This window comes from Lissotriton vulgaris, chromosome 7 (assembly GCF_964263255.1).
Source record: "Lissotriton vulgaris chromosome 7, aLisVul1.2, whole genome shotgun sequence".
Taxonomy (NCBI): Eukaryota; Metazoa; Chordata; class Amphibia; order Caudata; family Salamandridae; genus Lissotriton; species Lissotriton vulgaris.
Window position 1 is genome coordinate 791,820,168 of NC_141695.1, and position 20,987 is coordinate 791,841,154.

The 20,987-nt window shown below is 52.0% G+C and overlaps 1 protein-coding gene across 1 annotated transcript in view; it reads right to left on the reverse strand.

Moving 5' to 3' along the window:
* RNF213 (ring finger protein 213) overlaps nt 1-20,987 on the reverse strand; it is a 2,876,335-nt gene that overhangs the window by 2,097,171 nt on the left and 758,177 nt on the right. Inside the window, exon 13 of the mRNA XM_086931045.1 lies at nt 1,242-1,385. Coding sequence (XP_086787171.1) covers nt 1,242-1,385 — 144 coding nt within the window. The remainder of the gene's footprint in view (nt 1-1,241; nt 1,386-20,987) is intronic.

Below are 20,987 nucleotides of genomic sequence, written 5' to 3' on the forward strand. Positions count from 1 at the left end.
GGGTGTGTGTCTGCGTGTGTGTGTGTGTGTGTGTGTCTGCGTGTGTGTGTGCGCGCGTGTGTGTGCGCGTGTGTGTGCGCGTGTGTGTGCGTGCGCGTGTGTGTGTGTGCGCGCGCGTGTGCGTGTGTGTTTCGTGAGTGTGAGTGTGAATCAAGAGATGTGCGTGTGGCTGTACGTGCGCATCCACGTTCCTGAATCGCCGCGCGTGCCCCAGTCTGTGTCCCTTGAAAGCCGACTCCACAGCAATAGGTCTCGAGCGAGACCTAAAAAGGAAGAGAGATTTAGAACTAATCAGCATGTTACTTACCTGTAATCTTTATTGTACTAAGTAAAATTATTGTTCTTCAAAGTACTATTATACTAGAGGGCTGAAAGTTAACCGACTGGAAATTTAGCAGTTTCACAAAAAAATAAAAATATTAGAGTAACCTCTTGCAGCAAAACGATTTGTCTTACTATGACATTTTGGTCTAAAGCACAAAAAAGTTGAGTAAACCTCGCTGGCTTCTGTCTTCAAGGTTAAAATGAATATTCAGTTTGTGAAACTGTATCTCGCAAACACAGAAGTGCGAGGTAGAATTGAAAAGTGGTAGAGAAAAGGATGGATGCAAATGAAGATATAACCGAACAGTAAATAAGAAGAGACCTACATTGAACAAAATAGTCCATCTGTCCTTGTAAAAGACAGTCCATGAAATCATCAAACGAAAAAGCAAGCATTTCAATTATTTGTCTAAGATATACGTTAGAAACAGTGAGTTTCTTTTTAAATTTCAATGGCAGAACACAGGCCAATGCATTCGAAAAGGGTCTTCACAAAATCTATGGAACCAAGACAAGGGATTATATAGGAGCCTACTTACATGCAGAAAGAAAATTTAACTTTTGCTTCTAAGCATTTGTAAGAAATGACAGTTCAATGGAGTTCTCATTGGGACAAACCAGACTAAGATTTTAAGCTTCAAGTCAAAATACACTCAGGAGGGACATCTATTACAATGGGATGGGATTGTGATAAATGATGGACTCGAAATAACACCAAACAGGAAGGGGCTACCACAGCAGTAAATTAAAGTTAAATACTATTAATCAGCTTATTATAAATCCGGTGCACAGGTTTTTAACATTACAACTAGACAATTCAAATCAAATGTTCAGTACAAACACAAATTTGTGAACTTAATGAATAAATATAAAAGGTAATGCTGTATTAGGGATTACATTTGTGGCATTAAACATACCTTAAGTTCATCCTTGAGAAAGCCTGATAAATAAACGTGAACTTGTATTTGTTTGGGTAAAACGGTTTGGAACCAGCTTTTCGTAACTTTCAGGACTTCCAGCAATGTTTTGTTCTCTCTGGGACCCTCGGATTCTGATTTTTCCTGAGGACAGGTTAAGAAAAAAAAAAGTTATACGTAAAAATATGGCGAAATAACAAATAGAGCTAGCCAATAGTACAAAAACGCTCTAGCAATGATCTAGATGACAAAACTCCTTGCTAGCTTAAAATAAAGAGAGGAGAAAAAAAGCTGAACGCAACAAGTTGTCTATTTCTACATCAAATGTAAATTATACTGCTGTTGTGTACTTTCTTCTAGTCTAAAATTATTAGTCTAAACTGCAACCAGCCAAACACAAGTTTAAAGACAGATGAAAAATTATAGAGATGACTACAAAAACAATAGTCTCTGTAAATCAACATTTGCTGAATTTCGATTGTGTTTTTTTTATTTTTAACTATTTATTGGAACAAGTGGTCTAGATGGTCAGAACAAATATAGTAGCAGTATCTTAACAGTGTTACATGGTAAGGAGCGCGTACAAAAAGTAGAAGAGCACAAGGTGGCAACAATGTACATCACATTAGGGGGTCAGCGGCTCTTCAAGGGAGGGGATCGGGGGGGTTCACATAAGTAGCCACGGAATTCATTCCACTTCGACCAGATTGCGATCCATTTCCGAGGGCAACCCCGAGCAACACAGACCTTCTTCTCTTGCAGCATGCACCAGTCCATGTCCTTTTTCCATGCACCAAGTTTAGGGGGTGGTACTGCTCCCCATAGGCGAGCTATGTTGCGTTTCGCTATCATGAGGCCGAGTGTCGCCCATATCTTCACTTTTGCTGTCAAATCAGTGAGCTCCCAGATGTTTAAGAGGCATCACTTGATTTCGAGCAGCAGCTCCTCCCCCCAGACATCATGCATATAGTTGAGCACTTGCTTCCAGTAGGTCTGTATCAGGGGACATTCCCATAATATGTGGATGAACGTCCCCACTTCCCCGCAGCGCCGTCTACAGATACCAGTCGGGTACCAGAGATGTAGCTGCGATGTAGCATTTTCAATTGTATCAGCTTCAGTTTAGCAGATATTGACACCTTCTTAGGGGATGAAAGCGCTTCCCTCCATTCCTCATCTTCTATCTCTAGACCATAATTCTCCCATTTCCGCCGGAGTTCAAGTAGGGTGTCCGGGTAGTGGTATAGGAGTTTTTTGTATGTGAGGGAGATGGCTTTTTCCGGCAGGAGACCGTCCAACAGCTGGTCCTCTAGGGGGGAGGATTTGGGAAGTGACATTCCGGGTGGAATATTCGTAAGGCGTGAATGCCTGACCTGCGCGTATCGGAAGAACTCTGTCTGTGCTAGTTCATAGGTCTGCTGCAGTGAGGCAAACAATACCATTCCATTGGGTCCCCATAAATCTTTTATATGGGATATTCCAATCAGGTCCCAATTTCTGAACCCCTTGGTGCGACCCAGTGTACCTAATTTCTCTGAGACCAAGAGTGGGGTGGTCAGTGTCAGTCTATCCAGGTTACGGCTCACAATGAGCCAAAGTTGGACTGAGTGTTTTGTGGGCCCCGTAAGGGGGTATTTGCTAGGTTTGGAGTAGATTGCGGTCTCAAAATTCCCACCCGGGAGGAGCCATCTATCCATCCCGTAACCAGGATCGTCCCCACCACGGTACGTGCCCTGATTGATTGCCGAGAGGTGGGCTTGCCAGTAATATTTCCTGATGTCCGGAAGTGCAATTCCCCATTGTACCACCCTAGTGTGAGGAGGTCCCTCTGGGTGGCCTCGATTTCCTTGAATTACCTTTGCGTGACCAAATCCGGATAGTTCTGGAGAGCGTACAAGAAGCGCGGCAGAATTTCGATTGTGTTTAACATTGTTCAAACAATCCCTGTTAAACTTAAAGCAGTATTTGAACCAACATTGAAGCAAAAACCAAAACACTGCAACTCAGAGAAAAAGAGTTCTCTGTAAGGATCTCCGATGCACTATTTTCTACCATCAAAAGGCTAAGCAGCTGGATGAGGAAGAAGTACTATGTACGACTTTAATGAACAGTCCTAAAATGCAGAGAACTGGGTTTACAAGTGACCAACATTTCCTTATTCATGATGTGATCTTCATTGACAGTCATAAATATAACATTAGTTTAGCGACAAGGAGCATATCCGAAAAAACCAGTGGGTTTACAGATGGTAAAACTGAATCAAGTGGCAGACGGAAAAATTCAGCCAATTAAGTTATTATGTAGTCCATCTTTTATAGTGTTTGTTTTGGGGTATGAATGAAAACACTGTCTAGTGAAGGTCTGACCATATCCCTCTTATCTTCCATATACTAGTTGTGAGAAGGAAAATGCTACTTACCAGTATGCATCTGTTCTTGGCATGTTGAGCTACAGAGTTGCACACTGTGCATGGATCGCCACCTACTGTTGGGCCTGGATGTTTGCAGTTTGTTGTTGTCCTGAAAAGTTCTTTGGAAGTCACGAGATAGGTGACTCGTCCTTAGGACAACATTGCGCATCGGCTCCATCCCCAGATTGTTTTTCGCCATTGGGGAAAAGATGGAACTTTGCAAGATAAGGAAGGATGCCCATGTAATTTGTATCTAGTTAAGATATAACTAGAACAGGCAAGGGTAGCCGGGGAGGCGGGTGGTCGTGTGCAACTCTGCAGCTCTACATGCCAAGAACAGATGCATACTGGTAAGTAGCATTTTCCGTTCTAGGCATATGAGCTGCAGAATGCACACTGTGCATAGATTGTATAGCAGTACCCACTCTTAGCGACGACCACCCCTATCTGTTGCAGTAGTTTGGAATAATGTTTTGAGAACAGCCTGGCCCACATTAGCTTGTTGTTTTGTTTGCACATCTACACAATAGTGATTTGTGAATGTGTGCGGTGCAGACCATGTAGCTGCTCTGCAGAGGTCATCTAGTGGAATGTTCCCTAAAAATGCCATTGAAGCCCCTATTTTTCTTGTAGAGTGGGCTTTAGGAGGAACAGATAACGTATGTTTAGCTTTGTGGTAACAAATCTGTATGCATTTGACCCTAGCCCTGACAGGATCCTTAAACACCTCTGTTGAGAGCTTGATGACACCCTTAAGCATTGGAAAACTGGCAGTAGACCTTTGAGTATTATCTAAAGTGTCTAATAGGAAATCTTCCTCCACTGCATCGGTGTGTAAGTCCACCCCATGATATTGTGCAGCCCTTTGGACTAGTAGGTTATACCCTATAGTGTCCTCTGGTGGGGAAGGTCTAGAAGGGTATACATCATCTTGTGGGACGTAAGGCACATCAGGGATGTTGTAATCATCCCATGGATTAGGTGACTGAGGGGGACTATTGGTCCCTCCTGGGTCGTGTGCACCCCCACCTATGTCATCAGAATCTGTGTCTACATCATCATCTGGATTAGTAGATGGTGTAGATGAATGATGTGGTGGAGGAGGTGTAGGAGTAGAAACAGTATGGGGAGGTGGTGGAGAAGGGACCCTTAATGGAAAGGTTGCAATGTCTCTTTTTTGGAGGGGGAGGAGGTGCTGGTGCCTCAAGTGGTCTCTTCTTGGAGCTGAGAGTCAATTGTCCGGTTTTAGGATCCTTTACAAGAGTTTTCTGATTGGGATCCGGTGTAAAAAATTCTTCTGAGTAGGGCAAATCCTTCAACGTCGAAGTTTTCAGCTTCGTAGGTTTTTTCGGCACAGAGTCGGTAGCTGGTGTCGGGTCTTTTGGCTTAGGAGTGTGCCCTTTTGAAATGTTTTTTACCGGAACCTGTTTTTTTGGTTCCGGGTGTTTTTTCGGCTCCGACGTGTGAGAATCTGCCGCTTTGGCCGTTTTTTTACTCGGCTCCGAGTGCGGTTTGGGCATCGATGAGCAGCTGCCAGTCTTCGGCGCTGTGTGCTTAGGTGCTGGAGCAACGGTCGGCGTAGTAGTAGAAGATGGCTTCTTCTTCGGTGTCGGTATAGGATTGGCACCGGGAGTAGGCTGGCTCGAGCCCGAGCAGCCTGAAGGCTTAGTGGGCTTCTTTGCCGCGCCCGAAGGCAGGGCGTGGAAAGCAGTGTCTCGTTGTGAGCTCGGGCCCGAAGGTGATGGTGTGACTCAAGCCTTTTTTGAGTGTGTCGAGGAAGGGTTGGGGTCGACGGTCTTACTTACGACCCGTTGAGCTGGAGTGATGTCCTCGACGTCGGAGTCTTCAGCATCGGAGGATCCGATACTCTCTTCGGCGTGCTGGAGTTCTGGCACGTTGACGCCCTCTTGGAAGATGCAGTCTGGGATCGAAGCTGACGAGCGAGCCATAGTTCTCCGAGCTCATCGGTCCAGAATGGTTTTCTTGGAGCGGATTGAGGCACACGCCGAACAGTCTTTGGCCTCGTGCTCCGGTGAAAGGCAAAGGTTGCACACCTCATGTAGGTCGGTGTGGGGAAACTTCGACCCCCATTGAGGACACTTCTTGATTGGCATCCTTTCCATGAGCCAGAAAGTAAGGTCTAGGTAGGCTCCAAGGTCTTTGTCGACGACCAGAATCGAAGACTTCGAAGTCGTAGAGAATCGCGTCGATGTAGCGCGATCGAAACAATACCATCGAACTGCGAATTGCGCGCGCCGAAGGAAAATCGGTTCCAAACCGGAGCGCAGGAAACACATCCGAGCCCGATGGCGGAAAAAAACTTCCAAAGAACTTTTCAGGACAAAAACAAACTGCAAACATCCGGGACCAACACTAGGTGGGGATCTATGCACAGTGTGCAATCTGCAGCTCATATGCCTCGAACACTGGGTTACTGGTTAAGGGTGAAAGAGTTACCACACATCTCGTCAGGGTCAGGCACAAGCCAACCCCAAATTAAGTTGTGCTCAGCCCACTGGTAGCTTGGCCCAGAGCATTGAGTTTTACTTACTGGCAATGTGTAAAGTTTTTATGCAGCACCTCAAACAGTAATACAATGAAAACACAACACAAGAAAAAAATGACAACAATTTAGACAAAGAAGAGCAACATTTAATATACAAGTCAAGGCCAAAATGACAAAAATCTTATCAGCAGAACCCGAGATATGAAATTTTATAATTTCAGTGAAAGTAGCAGCATAAAGCAGCAAGAGTTACTCACGGCTATCTGGTCATGCTACACATGCAGAAAGTCACAAGTTCAGCCTGACCGCAATGGAGCACGGTTCAGATAAGGGGACCAGGTTAGTCCAGCTGAAACATTACCTTCTCAGACCAGTGCAAAAAACTAAGTGGAGGGGACCTTCAAGGAGTAGGGAAGCGGCACAGACCGTTGTCGATGTAGCGTGAAGAGCAGGCCTGGCGTCATAAACTGTCATTGCTTTAACATAAATATTGTAGGGCTTTCATGAGCAGTAGGGCCACAGCTTTGAGGTGACACTCCACGTGAGCGGCTGATGCTGTAACGTGAAGGATCGGGTTGATGGAACTTTGCATTGGCAGCCAGTGAGAGTGTAAAGGTTTTGACATGAATGAGCCCATTTGCTGTCGGAAAGAGCCCAAAACTTTGACTCAGCTACACAGAGGCCACACTAAGGGTCCCCAGGACCGGAGGAGCACCGCTTGGGGGTCCGGGGCTTACTTTAGCTGGACCCGGGTGCTGGTTCAGCTGGTTGGGAGATTGTTTAGTCCCTGTGACTATCAACAGGCGGCAAGTAGCCTAGTCCTTGGAGTCACTGTAAACGTCCTGGGTTTAGATGCAGGTTCAAACCCTCTGACTAGGGCAGGAAGGAGGACAGCAGGGCAGCAATCCAGCAAGGCAGCGGTCCAGCAGGACAGTGGTCCAGCAGGGGAGCAGTCCAGCAGTCCTTTCATGACACAGCCTATTCAAGTAGGGATGTGCCCAGCTCCACTCTCCCATTCTGCCAGTGATGAACCTATCTTGGCACACTAAAGGTCTCTACTGTGTGTGGCTATCTAGGAATAATACACAGAGCCTGTCAGGTACCCCCAGTCATGTGACTGATTGACAGGCTGCAGGCACTAAATGGCTATGGCAGGAAAATGCCAACTTTCTTAAAGTGACATCTTCAAAATTGTAATTTAAAATTACCATATGAGAGGATTTTTCATTACAGTTCCAAAGGCACCAAACATGAACTGGCTACATGTTCTCATTAGGAAGTTATATTCAATAAGTAACTCCAAAGTTATCCTATAGAAGACAGACGTAGGCCTTGCAGGAGCGAAAAACAATTGTAAGTGTTTTTTACTACCAGGAAAAACAAAACTTAAAAGTACAAGTCCAACCTTTTAAATTCACGGCACCCTGCCCCCAGGGCTGTCCAGGTCCTACCATATGGATGACTTATATGTATGAAAAAGGAGGGTTCAGGCCTGAGAAAAGGCTTATTTTGCCAGGTTGAAATAGCAGTTAAAACTGCCCACAGGCTGCAATGGCATACCTGAAACATATTTAACCCCTTCGAAGCTAATGACGAGCTGGGCTCGTCATGGCGCTTACCTGCCGTGCGCGGATGACAAGGCCAGCTCGTCATGAATAATGGCATCATGCATATCTCAGCACAGGACGGGAAAACGCCTAGCAGCCATGTGGTTAAAGGGCTATATCAGTGTGTGGCACAATCGCATTTAAAAAACTCAAATCCAAGTGTCCCACTTCTTACTTTACAGACATTACACATGTCTAGTTATTCAAAGCATACTTTCGTTTGCATCTACTTGGCTTGACCTAATCAATGCATTCCGCTCACAAGGAATATATAAATATAACCCAATATTCTCAAAATTGGCAAGGTATCACCAATCTTAAAGAACCTAATGCAGGCGCAGATATTATTGACAATTTTGGACCTGTTAATAACCTCCCTTTATGGGAAAAGCAAAGAAGACCTGAGTGGGATTACAATTTACCAGTTCCATTAATGAGTACTCTTTATTAGCCTCTTTTCAGTCAAGCTTCTGAGAAGCACACAGCTCTGAAAGAGCCATGTTGAAAGTAATACGCAACATTCTTTGCATACTGGCTGAAGGTGAAACCAGCCTTATGGTTCTACTAGACTGGTAGGCCGCCTTAAACATGGTGGATCACAATCTGCTACTGAAAACCATTGAACACATATTTATCTTGAGAGATACGGTACTCAGTTGGTTAAAAAAATTTGTGAAAGGCAGATCACAATTAACCCCTTCGCAGCGGGGAGGAGGGGGGAACAGAAGCGTTGCGGTGCTTGTGATGAGCCCAGCTCGTCATGAGTCACAGTGGATCTGTGCTCATGACGAGCCCAGCTCGTCACAACCTCACCCACTGATTGATTCTCCCGCACAGGCGGGGAATCCATCGTGTGTGGGATCCAAATTCTCTCAATTTATTTATTCAACCTATACATCGAACCTTTAGCGGTTCTGATCAACAACTCAACCACAAAGCACATCAATACACAGATGCCATAATCTGTAAGTAACAAGCGTTAGAAATGCAATAGATCCAACATTTGCTTGAATTAGAGCTATTGGCGATGTAAATGAAAATGCAATAGAACCATGGGTTATGGAATGTTTGTATGTGGTGTGAAGTGGAATTATGTGGGTTGGATTGGAATTGATAGTTGTGGTATTGAGTTGCGTGGAGTTGTTTGGAGTGGATTTGTACAGTGGAATTATGTGCATGGTGTGCAGTGGAAGTATGTGTATTGTAATTATGTGGTATTGAGTCTACTGGAAATATGTCATGGTTGGACTGTGCGTTATGGAGTGTAATTGTGAGTGACTGTATTTTCTATTGTGGAGTGGTAGCAGTGGAGTTTAATAATGTGGTGTGCTGTGGGGACGTGGCCGGCGGCCGAGTGCAATGGCCGACATCTAGAAGACCCACATACCAGTAAATCAGTATGTGGTACGGCACAAAACAGCGGCTTGGCCATTTGGGCTAGACTGTTCCCATGACGAAGAGGGCCAAGACTGACTTGCATATGGCTGGGTCTGAACTGGGGTGGCGAAGTAAGTTAGGGAATGATGATAGGTTCAACCCAGATCTGTGACTGGGTGTTAATATCTGAAAAGTTTCAGCGCTATGTCCATCTCTTTGTGATAGCTTTGTTAGCATTAAGTTGACAGGGTATGCCCAGACGTGGGTCCATTGCTCACTTTTTCACTGGATTCAAGCTAGCCTGGCTGATGAGGGATGCTACCTCAAAATCGGTCCCAGGATGCCCGTTTCTGGTCCAGGGAAGACCTGGCTTGGCAGTTCGGGCTGGACTGTTCCCATGAGGTACAGGGCCAAGACTGAATTGCATATGGCTTGGTCTGAACTGGGGTGGTGAGGTAAACTAAAGCATGAGGATGTATTCAACCCAGATCTGTGACTGGGGGTGAGTATCTGAAAAGTTTCAGCACTCCGTACATCATCTCTTTGTGTTTGTTCTGCACCAAACAGAGCCACTGATGCTAAATATCAGCCAGGAAAACCTAGACGCATCCAAATAACCGGAACCAATCGGCAGCCCAAAGAAAGTGTTGAGGCCTACAACAGCGAAGAAGCCTGGAGCTGGTGTAAAGGGAGTCCTGACAGAATGTCTTGGGAACGGCAGAGCAGGTGGTTACTCGTTCCCGCTTGAGAGGTGAGGGCACTGCATAAGGCATTGGCAAGCGAGACACAGGGACAAGACCCACAAACAGCAGACCCAACATCCCGGTGGAAATGGGCTGGGCCCTACAGAGCCTGGAGGAGCAACAACAGAGGGCGGAGACAGCGATACTCCTCAGCGGCAACAAGAGACAGAGGAAAACAGCAGAGCAGTGACAGGCAACACCCCCTGAACATTTTGAAAAGCCTAAGTCGGGCCGCAATGTACAGTTTACGGAAAGTGGGGGAAACAACAGTCAGCAGCAGGCGCGGCCTTTAGAACTCTTACACAGACATAGAAAGCCGTCCTGAATCAGAAACATTAAGCATTGAGGCCTAACTCAAAGAAGAAGTTGAGAGCTGGAGTAAGAGTAAAGGGAGTTCTGCCGCTGAGTGCTTTTGGGAAGGCAAAGCGGGTAGTCACACGTTCCCACTTGAGAGGTAAGGATACTGCATAAGACATCGGCAAGTGGCAGACAGGGAAAAGATCCTAGACCGCGGGCCAGACATCCCGGTGGAAATGGGTTGGGCCCTGCGGAGACCAGAGCAGTCGTAACAGTGGGAAGAGACTGGGATACGCTGCAGCGGCATCGAGAGGCAGGGGAAAAAACAAGAGAAGTGCCAAGCAACACCCCTGAGCAATTTGAACGGCTTAATTCAGGCTGTAACGTACTATTCACGAACAGTGGGGTAAACAACAACCCGCAGCAGGCGTGACCCGTAGAGCTCCCACGCAGAGGCCTAGAGAGTCAGAATGGCCCCACCGGTGGAGAAGGCCAGATAGACACTACTGCCACCCACCTTACACAAAGGTGGCCAGTGAGGACGAGAGGCACTAAAACACTACATAAGACATGCAAGATTTGAGGGTACGGTCCTAGGTGATATTACAGTGTAGCCCTAAAAAAGAAGGGGTGTGCTCTTGATCGGTGGACTCGCAACGGAATTGGTGCCTCAGCTACAAACGCAGGCCACCCTACCACCTCATCTGCAAAGGTATTACTGAAGAGGGCACAATCATCCGGAGGTAAAGGCAAGTGGCTGACAGCCCAACAACAGGGGAAAAAAACGAGAGGCCGCATGGAAGACCAGTTTATCACAGGCAGGTGGCAGCGAGTTTCCCAGTGGGACGTTTGTTACTGTCTATAATCCTGTAGTATTCCTCCACCAACAATGACAGGTGGGAGGAAGGGCACGAATGTTTACCAGACAATGAAGGTCAAAATTTGCATGGCAGAAAAAAACAGGATGTGCCCGAAGGCCAACAGGATTCCAGTCTAAAACCCAACAGCCCCCTGCCAAGGGAAAATTAACCCTCCAAGACATTATGATGGCCATCAATAGAGTGCAAACTTCACTTGAAACGCGAATGGACTCTTTTTCCACAGAGATATCACTAGTCTGAGAGGATTTCAGGAAAGTGAGCACAAGAGTTACAGAACTGGAGGAGACTACAGTCTCAGTACAGACACCAAAACACTAGAGCTTCAAGTCCGAGAGCTCCAAGAAAGTCCATTGAAGTCAAACTTGATGATTAAGAGGGAAGATCGAGATGAAATAACGTTCAAATTATTGGGGTCCCTGAACGAACAGAAAGACCAGCAACTGACGTCTTCGTTGAAGATCTATTCTTTAACACCTTCCACCACGTGGCCTATCAAAATATTTCTCAGTGGAAAGAGTCCACCGAGTGACGGGCGGATATCCCAAGCTGGGGGCGCCACCCAAGCCAATCCTGACTAGACTTTTCAAATTTCGAGACCTTGACGTAATATTACAGGTGGCACGTATAGAGCCCCCACTGAAATATGAAAATAATACCATCACCTTCAACCTGGATTTCACAATCAAACTTCAGAAGCAGACTAGAAGCTTTATGGAAGTGAAAAGAGTTCTATGAGACAGAGAGATGAAATACGTAATGCTCTTTCCTGAAAAGCTGTGAGTGGAGGCTGAGGGGAAGATATGGTTCTTCTCTAGTCTGGAGGAAACATAGAAATGGCTAGATGGCTGGGAACGGGTGAGCAGCTCCGTCAAAGGTAATATGGTGATATGTACCACATATTGTGCCTGGTGGAAGCATGCACCGACGGCTGGTAGTGTATGACGGCTGGTGGTGTGTGTGCCCGGTGAAAGCGTGCTTTGACGGCTGGTGGTGTGTGTGCCCGGTGTAAGCGTGCATGGACGGCTGGTGGTGCATGGGCCCGGTGGAAGCATGCACAGACGGCTGGTGGTGCAGGTACCCGGTGGAAGCGTGCACCGACGGCCCACGCACCACCAGCCGTCAGTGCATGCTTCCACCGGGCACACCCACCACCAGCCGTCGGTGCACTCTTCCACCAGGCACACGCACCACCAGCCGTCGGTGCAAGCTTCCACCAGGCACATGCACCACCATGACGGCTGGTGGTGCACATGCCCGGTGTAAGCGTGCACGGACGGCTGGTGGTGCGTGGGCCCGGTGGAAGCATGCACAGACGGCTGGTGGTGCGTGGGCCCGGTGGAAGCGTGCACCGACGGCTGGTGGTGTGTGTGCCTGGTGGAAGCGTGCACTTACGGCTGGTGGTGTGTGTGTCTGGTGGAAGCGTGCACTGATGGCTGGTGGTGTGTGTGCCTGGTGGAATCGTGCAATGACGGCTGGAGGTGTGTGTGCCTGGTGGAAGCGTGTACTTACAGCTGGTGGTGTGTGTCTGGTGGAAGCGTGCACTGACAGCTGGTGGTGTCTGCCTGATGGAAGCGTGCACTGACTGCTGGTGGTGGTGCGTGGGCCCGGTGGAAGCATGCACCGACGGCTGGTGGTGCTTGGGCCCGGTGGAAGCGTGCACAGACGGCTGGTGGTGTGTGCCTGGTGGAAGCATGCACCGACGGCTGGTAGTGTGCAACAGCTGGTAGTGTGTGTGCCTGGTGAAAGTGTGCACTGATGGATGGTGGTTTATGTGCCCGGTATAAGCGTGCACTGACAGCTGGTGGTGTGTGTGCCCAGTGAAAGCGTGCTTTGACGGCTGGTGGTGTGTGTGCCCGATGGAAGCGTGCACTGACAGCGAGTGGTGTGTGTGCCCAGTGAAAGCGTGCTTTGACGGCTGGTGGTGTGTGTGCCTGGTGAAAGCGTGCTTTGACGGCTGGTGATGTGTGTGCCTGGTGAAAGCGTGCACTGATGGCTGGTGGTGTGTGTGCCTGGTGGAAGCGTGCACTGAGGGCTGATGGTGTGTGCCTGGTGGAAGCATGCACTGACGGCTGGTGGTGTGTGTGTCCGTTGGAAGCGTGCACTGACGGTTGGTGGTGTGTGTGCCCGATGGAAGTGTGCACTGGCGGCTGGTGGTGTGTAAGCCTGGTGGAAGCGTGCACTGAGGGGCTGATGGTGTGTGCCTGGTGGAAGCATGCACTTACGGATGGTGGTGGTGTATGTGTCTGGTGGAAGCGTGCAATGACGGCTGGAGGTGTGTGTGCCTGGTGGAAGCGTGCACTTACAGCTGGTGGTGTGTGTGTGTCTGGAGGAAGCGTGCACTGATGGCTGGTGGTGTCTGCCTGGTGAAAGCGTGCACGGAGAGCTGGTGGTGTGTGTGCCCAGTGAAAGTGTGCTTTGACGGCTGGTAATGTGTGTGCCCGATGGAAGCGTGCACTGACTGCTGGTGGTGGTGTGTGTGTGCCTGGTGGAAGTGTGCACTGACGCTTGTGGTGTGTGTGCCGGGTGGAAGCGTGCACCGATGGCTGGTGGAGCGTGTGCCTGGTGGAAGCTTGCACCGACGGCTGGTGGTGCGTGTGCCTGGTGGAAGTGTGCACCGACGGCTGGTGGTGTGTGTGCCTGGTGGAAGCGTGCACGGATGGCAGGTGGTGCATGTGCCTGGTGAAAGCTTGCACCGACGGCTGGTGGTGCGTGTGCCTGGTGGAAGCGTGCACCGACGGCTGGTGGTGCGTGTGCCTGGTGGAAGCGTGCACCGACGGCTGGTGGTGTGTGTGCCCGGTGGAAGCGTGCACCGACGGCTGGTGGTGCGTGGGCCCGGTGGAAACGTGCACCGACGGCTGCTGGTGCGTGTACCCGGTGGAAGCATGCACCGACAGCTGGTGGTGTGTGTGCCCGGTGAAAGCGTGCACTGACAGCTGGTGGTGTGTGTGCCCAGTGAAAGCGTGCTTTGACGGCTGGTGGTGTGTGTGCCCGATGGAAGCGTGCACTGACAGCTGGTGTTGTGTGTGCCCGGTGAAAGCGTGCTTTGACGGCTGGTGGTGTGTGTGCCCGGTGTAAGCGTGCACTGACGGCTGGTTGTGCGTGTGTCTGGTGAAAACGTGCACGGACGGCTGGTGGTGTGTGCCTGGTGGAAGCATGCACAGACGTCTGGTAGTGTGATGGCTGGTGAGTGTATGCCTGGTGAAATTGTGCATTGACCGCTGGCGGTGCGTGTGCCCGGTGGAAGCTTGCACTGACGGCTGGTGGTGCGTGTGCCTGGTGGAAGCGTGCACCGACGGCTGGTGGTGTGTGTGCCCGGTGGAAGCGTGCACCGACGGCTGGTGGTGTGTGTGCCAGGTGGAAGCATGCACCGACGGCTGGTGGTGCGTGTGCACGGTGGAAGCGTGCACCGACGGCTGGTGGCGCGTGTGCACGGTGGAAGCGTGCACGGACGGCTGGTGGTGCATGTTCGACACGTGTCACATTCTATCCTTATTGACTCTCTGAAATCTCTAGGTGTGACAGGGCAGGCCTTGGCCTGGCTGGCGTCTTTTCTCAATGACCGAAGTTTTCAAGTGTTCTCCCCTAAAGCAGCTTCCACCATTTGCCCATCTACCCGCAGTGTCCCCCAAGGCTCAATCCTTAGCCCTTTATTATTTAACATTTATGTTAAACCCTTGGCAACCATAGTTGCAGCTTCCACCATTTGCCCATCTACCCGCGGCGTCCCCCAAGGCTCAATCCTTAGCCCTTTATTATTTAACATTTATGTTAAACCCTTGGCAACCATAGTTGAACAAGCTGGGCTAACCCTGTTTTCCTACGCAGACGACACCCAGATTGTCTTCTCCCTATCAGGGAGAGACGAGAACAACATCTCCGCACTCAGGTCGGGCCTCACTCTTGTGGCTGACTGGATGCGGAGAAACTGTCTCAAACTGAATGGGGAGAAGACCGAGGTGGTCATCCTGGGTCGGAATAAACATCTTTGGGGTCCTCGCCATTGGCCTATCGAACTGGGTAATGCCCCAACACCATCCACTGCAGTTCGTAACCTGGGTGTCATTATTGACGACAGGTTATCTATGAGACAACAGACCACTAAAGTTGCGGCCATTTGCTTTTCAACGCTGCGGTGGCTTCATAAGATTCTGTGGATGCTCCCCCTTTCTTCCCGCAGAACCGTAGTCCAGGCGCTTGTAACATCTCGCCTGGACTATGGTAACATTCTCTACTTGGGCGCAGATAAAGCCACCTTACATATGCTGCAGGTAATGCAAAATGCGGCGGCGCGCCTGCTAAAAAACATCCCGAGACGCACTTCAGCCAATGCCACCCTACGTGACCTTCACTGGCTGAGCATCCCTGAACGTGTTAAATTTAAGGCACTATGCTACATGTTCAAGGTTAAGCAGGGCAGCGCCCCAGCCTATATCCAAGGGCTGATAACATCTTACAGACCCCTACGCCCACTAAGGTCATCGGACATGGGCAACTTTACAGTGCCAAGATGGAAGCTGACAAAAATGGGAGGCCGTTCCTTTTCTACTTTGGGCCCCAAATATTGGAACTCCCTCCCACTGGCACTTAAATCAGAGACCAACCTACTCCGCTTCCGTAAGGCTCTGAAGACTTTGCTTTTTATTCAGCGTGGCCAATAGTCGGCTGTGGCTTCAAGTTAGGGACATACCCTCCTTTCTTCTACAGTCTATCCCTGGCGCCGGGAAACCCATTGTGGGTAGCTGTGCGCGATACAAGCTTAAATAAATAAAAATAAAAATGTGCCTGGTGGAAGTGTGCACTGACGGCTGGTGGTGTGTGTGTCTGGTGAAAACGCGCGCTGACGGCTGGTGGTGTGTGCCTGGTGGAAGCATCCACCGACGGCTGGTGGTGCGTGACGGCTGGTAGTGTGTGTGTGCCTGGAGAAAGTGTGCACTGACGCTGGTGGTGTGTGTGCCTGGTGGAAGCGTGCACTAACAGCTGGTGGTGTGTCTGCCTGGTGGAAGCATGTATTGACGGCTGGTGGTGTATATGCCCGGTGAAAGCGGGCACTGACAGCTGGTGGTGTGTGTGCCCAGTGAAAGCGTGCTATGACGGCTGGTGGTGTGTGTGCCCGGTGTAAGCGTGCACTGACTGCTGGTGGTGTGTGTGCCTGGTGGAAGCGCGTACTGACGGCTGGTGGTGTGTGTGCCTGGTGGAAGAGTGCACCGGCGGCTGGTGGTGTGTGTGCCTGGTGGAAGCGTGCACCGGCGGCTGGTGGTGCGCATGCCTGGTGGAAGCGTGCACCGACGGCTGGTGGTGCGCATGCCTGGTGGAGGAATTCACCGATGGCTGGTGGTCAGTGGGCCCGGTGGAAGCGTGCACCGACGGCTGGTGGTGCGTGTGCCCGGTGGAAGCGTTCACCGACGGCTGGTGGTGTTTGTGCCCGGTGGAAGCGTGCACAGACAGCTGGTGGTGTGTGTGTCTGGTGAAAACGTGCACTGACAGCTGGTGGTGTGTGCCTGGTGGAAGCATGCACCGACGGCTGGTAGTGTGCGACGACTGGTAATGTGTGTGCCTGGTGAAAGTGTGCACTGATGGATGGTGGTGTGTGTGCCCGGTGTAAGCGTGCACTGACTGCTGGTGGTGTGTGTGCCTGGTGGAAGCGCTTACTGACGGCTGGTGGTGTGTGTGCCTGGTGGAAGAGTGCACCGGCGGCTGGTGGTGTGTGTGCCTGGTGGAAGCGTGCACCGGCGGCTGGTGGTGCGCATGCCTGGTGGAAGCGTGCACCGACGGCTGGTGGTGCGCATGCCTGGTAGAAGAATTCACCGATGGCTGGTGGTCAGTGGGCCCGGTGGAAGCGTGCACCGACGGCTGGTGGTGCGTGTGCCCGGTGGAAGCGTTCACCGATGGCTGGTGGTGTTTGTGCCCGGTGGAAGCGTGCACAGACAGCTGGTGGTGTGTGAGTCTGGTGAAAACGTGCACTGACAGCTGGTGGTGTGTGCCTGGTGGAAGCATGCACCGACGGCTGGTAGTGTGTGACGACTGGTAATGTGTGTGCCTGGTGAAAGTGTGCACTGATGGATGGTGGTTTGTGTGTCTTGTGGAAGCGTGCACTGACAGCTGGTGGTGTGTGTGCCAGGTGAAAGCAGGCACTGACGGCTGGTGGTGTGTGTGCCCGGTGAAAGCGTGCACTGACAGCTGGTGGTGTGTGTGCCCAGTGAAAGCGTGCTTTGACGGCTGGTGGTGCGTGTGCCCGATGGAAGCGTGCACTGACAGCTAGTGGTGTGTGTGCCCAGTGAAAGCGTGCTTTGACGGCTGGTGGTGTGTGTGCCCGATGGAAGCGTGCACTGACGGCTAGTGGTGTCTGCCTGGTGAAAGTGTGCACGGACGGCTGCTGGTCTGCGTGCCCGTTGAAAGCGTGCACCGACGGCTGGTAGTGTGTGTGCCTGGTGAAAGTGTGCACTGACGGCTGGTGGTGTGTGCCTGGTGGAAGCATGCACCGATGGCTGGTAGTGAGTGATGGCTGGTAGTGTGTGTGCCTGGTGGAAGGGTGCACTGACAGCTGGTGGTGTGTGTGCCCAGTGAAAGCGTGCTTTAACGGCTGGTGGTGTGTGTGCCCGGTGTAAGCGTGCAATGATGGCTGGTGGTGGGTGCCTGGTGGAAGCATGCACTGACGGCTGGCAGTGTGTGTGCCTGGTGGAAGCATGCACTGACTGCTGGCGGTGTGTGTGCCTGGTGGAAGAGTGCACTGACGGCTGGTTGTGAGTGTGCCTGGTGGAAGCGTGCCCCGACGGCTGGTGGTGTGTGTCCCTGGTGGAAGCGTGCACCGACGGCTGGTGGTGCGTGTGCCCAGTGAAAGCATGCACAGACAGCTAGTGGTGTGTGTGCCTGGTGAAAGCGTGGACTGACAGCTGGTGATGTGTGTGTGCTTGGTGAAAGCGTGCACTGACAGCTGGTGGTATGTGCCTGGTGGAAGCATGCACCGACGGCTGGTAGTGTGTGTGCCCGGTGGAAGCGTGCACTGACGGCTGGTAGTGTGTGTGCCTGCTGGAATCGTGCAATAATGGCTGGAGGTGTGTGTGCCTGGTGGAAGCATGCACCTACGGCTGGTGGTGTGTTTGGTGGAAGCGTGCACTGATGTCTGGTAGTGTCTGCCTGGGGAAAGCGTGCCCGGACGGCTGGTGGTGTGCGTGCCTGGGGAAAGCGTGCACCGATGGCTGGTAGTGTGTGTGCCTGCTGAAAGTGTGCACCGACGACTGGTGGTGTGTGTGTGCCTGGTGGAAGCGTGCACCGATTGCTGGTGGTGTGTATGCCCGATGAAAGCGTGCACTGACTGCTGGTAGTGGTGTGTGCGCCTGGTGGAAGAATGCACCGACGGCTGGTAGTGCGTGACGCCTGGTGGTGTGTGTGCCTGGTAGAAGCATGCACTGACAGCTGGTGTGTGTGTGTGTGTGTCTGGTGAAAGCGTGCACGGACGGCTGGTGATGTGTGCCTGGTGGAAGCATGCACCAACGGCTGGTAGTGTGTGACGGCTGGTAGTGTGTCTGCCTGGCGAAAATGTGTATTGACAGCTGTTGTTGTGTGTGCCCGGTGAAAGCGTGCTTAGACGGCTGGTGGTGTGTGGCTGGTGGAAGCATGCACAAACGTCTGGTAGTGTGATGGCTGGTGAGTGTATGCCTGGTGAAATTGTGCATTGACCGCTGGCAGTGCGTGTGCCCGGTGGAAGCGTGCACCGACGGCTGGTGGTGCGTGTGCCTGGTGGAAGCTTGCACTGACGGCTGGTGGTGCGTGGGCCTGCTGGAAGCGTGCACAGACGGCTGGTGGTGTGTGTACCCCGTGGAAGCGTGCACCGACGGCTGGTGGTGTGTGTGCCCGGTGGAAGCGTGCACCGATGGCTGGTGGTGCGTGGGCCAGGTGGAAGCATGCACCGATGGCTGGTGGTGCGTGTGCCCGGTGGAAGCGTGCACCAACGGCTGGAGGTGCATATGCCTGGTGGAAGTGTGCACTGACGGCTGGTGGTGTGTGTGTCTGGTGAAAACGTGTACTGACGGCTGGTGGTGTGTGCCTGGTGGAAGCATGCACCGACGGCTGGTGGTGCGTGACGGCTGGTAGTGTGTGTGCCTGGTGAAAGTGTGCACTAATGGCTGGTGGTGTGTCTGCCTGGTGGAAGCATGCATTGACGGATGGTGGTGTATGTGTCTGGTGAAAGCGTGCACTGACAGCTGGTGGTGTGTTATGTTAAATTTTATTTGTACAGCGCACGTACGCCCGTAGACTTCATGGCGCATGGAAGCTTGCACTGACGGCTGGTGGTGCATTTGCCTGGTGGAAGCGTGCACCGACGGCTGGTGGTGTGTGTGCCCAGAGAAAGCGTGCACTGATGGCTGGTGGTGTGTGTGCTCGATGGAAGCATGCACTGACTGCTGGTGGCGTGTGTGCCTGGTGGAAGCGCGTACTGATGGCTGGTGGTGTGTGTGCCTGGTGGAAGAGTGCACTGATGGCTGGTTGTGCGTGTGCCTGGTGGAAGCGTGCACCAACGGCTGGTGGTGTGTGTGCCTGGTGGAAGCGTGCACTGGCGGCTGGTGGTGCGCATGCCTGGTGGAAGCGTGCAGCGACGGCTGGTGGTGCGCATGCCTGGTGGAAGCGTGCACCGACGGCTGGTGGTGCGTGTGCCCGGTGGAAGCGCACACCGACGACTAGTGGTGCGTGTGCCCGGTGGAAGAATGCACCGATGGCTGGTGGACAGTGGGCCCGGTGGAAGCGTGCACCGACAGCTGGTGGTGCGTGTGCCCGGTGGAAGCGTGCACCGACGGCTGGTGGTGTTTGTGCACGGTGGAAGCGTGCACCGACGGCTGGTGGTGCGTGTGCCTGGTGGAAGCGTGCACTGATGGCTGGTGGTGTGTGCACGCCTGGTGGAAGCATGCACTGATGGCTGGTGGTGTGTGTGCCTGGTGGAAGCGTGCACTGACGGCTGGTGGTGTGTGTGCCTGGTGGAAGCGTGCACTGACAGCTGGTGGTGTGTGTGCCTGGTGGAAACGTGCACTGACGGCTGGTGGTGTGTGTGCCTGATGGAAATGTGCACTGACAGCTGGTGGTGTGTGTGCCTGGTGAAAGCGTGCACTGACAGATGGTGGTGTATGTGCCCGGTGAAAGTGTGCTTTGACGGCTGGTGGTGTGTGTGCCCATTGTAAGCGTGCACCGACGGCTGGTGGTGTGCGTTTCCGATGGAAGCGTGCACTGACCGCTGGTGGTGTGGTGCCTGGTGGAAGCGTGCACTGACAGCTAGTGGTGGGTGTGCCTGATGGAAATGTGCACTGACGGCTGGTAGTGTGTGTGCCTGGTGGAAGCGTGCACGGATGGCTGGTGGTGCGTGGGCCCGGTGGTAGCGTGCACCAACGTCTGGTGGTGCGTGTGCCCGGTGGAAGCGTGCACCGACGGTTGGTGGTGTTTGTGCCCGGTGAAAACGTGCACCGACGGCTGGTGGTACGTGTGCCCGGTGAAACCATGCACCGATGGCTGGTGGTGCTTGTGCCTGGTGGAAGCATGCACCGATGGCTGGTAGTGTGTGATGGCTGGTAGTGTGTGTGCCTGGTGGAAGGGTGCACTGACGGCTGGTGGTGTGTGTGCCCGGTGTAAGCGTGCAATGATGGCTGGTGTTGTGTGCCTGGTGGAAGCATGCACTGACGGCTGGTGGTGTGTGTGCCAGGTGAAAGCGGGCACTGACGGCTGGCAGTGTGTGTGCCTGGTGGAAGCATGCACTGACTGCTGGCGGTGTGTGTGCCTGGTGGAAGAGTGCACTGACGGCTGGTTGTGAGTGTGCCTGGTGGAAGCGCGAACCGACGGCTGGTGGTGTGTTTGCCTGGTGGAAGCGTGCACCGACGGCTGGTGGTGCGTGTGCCCTGTGGAAGCATGCACAGACAGCTGGTGGTGTGTGTGCCTGGTGAAA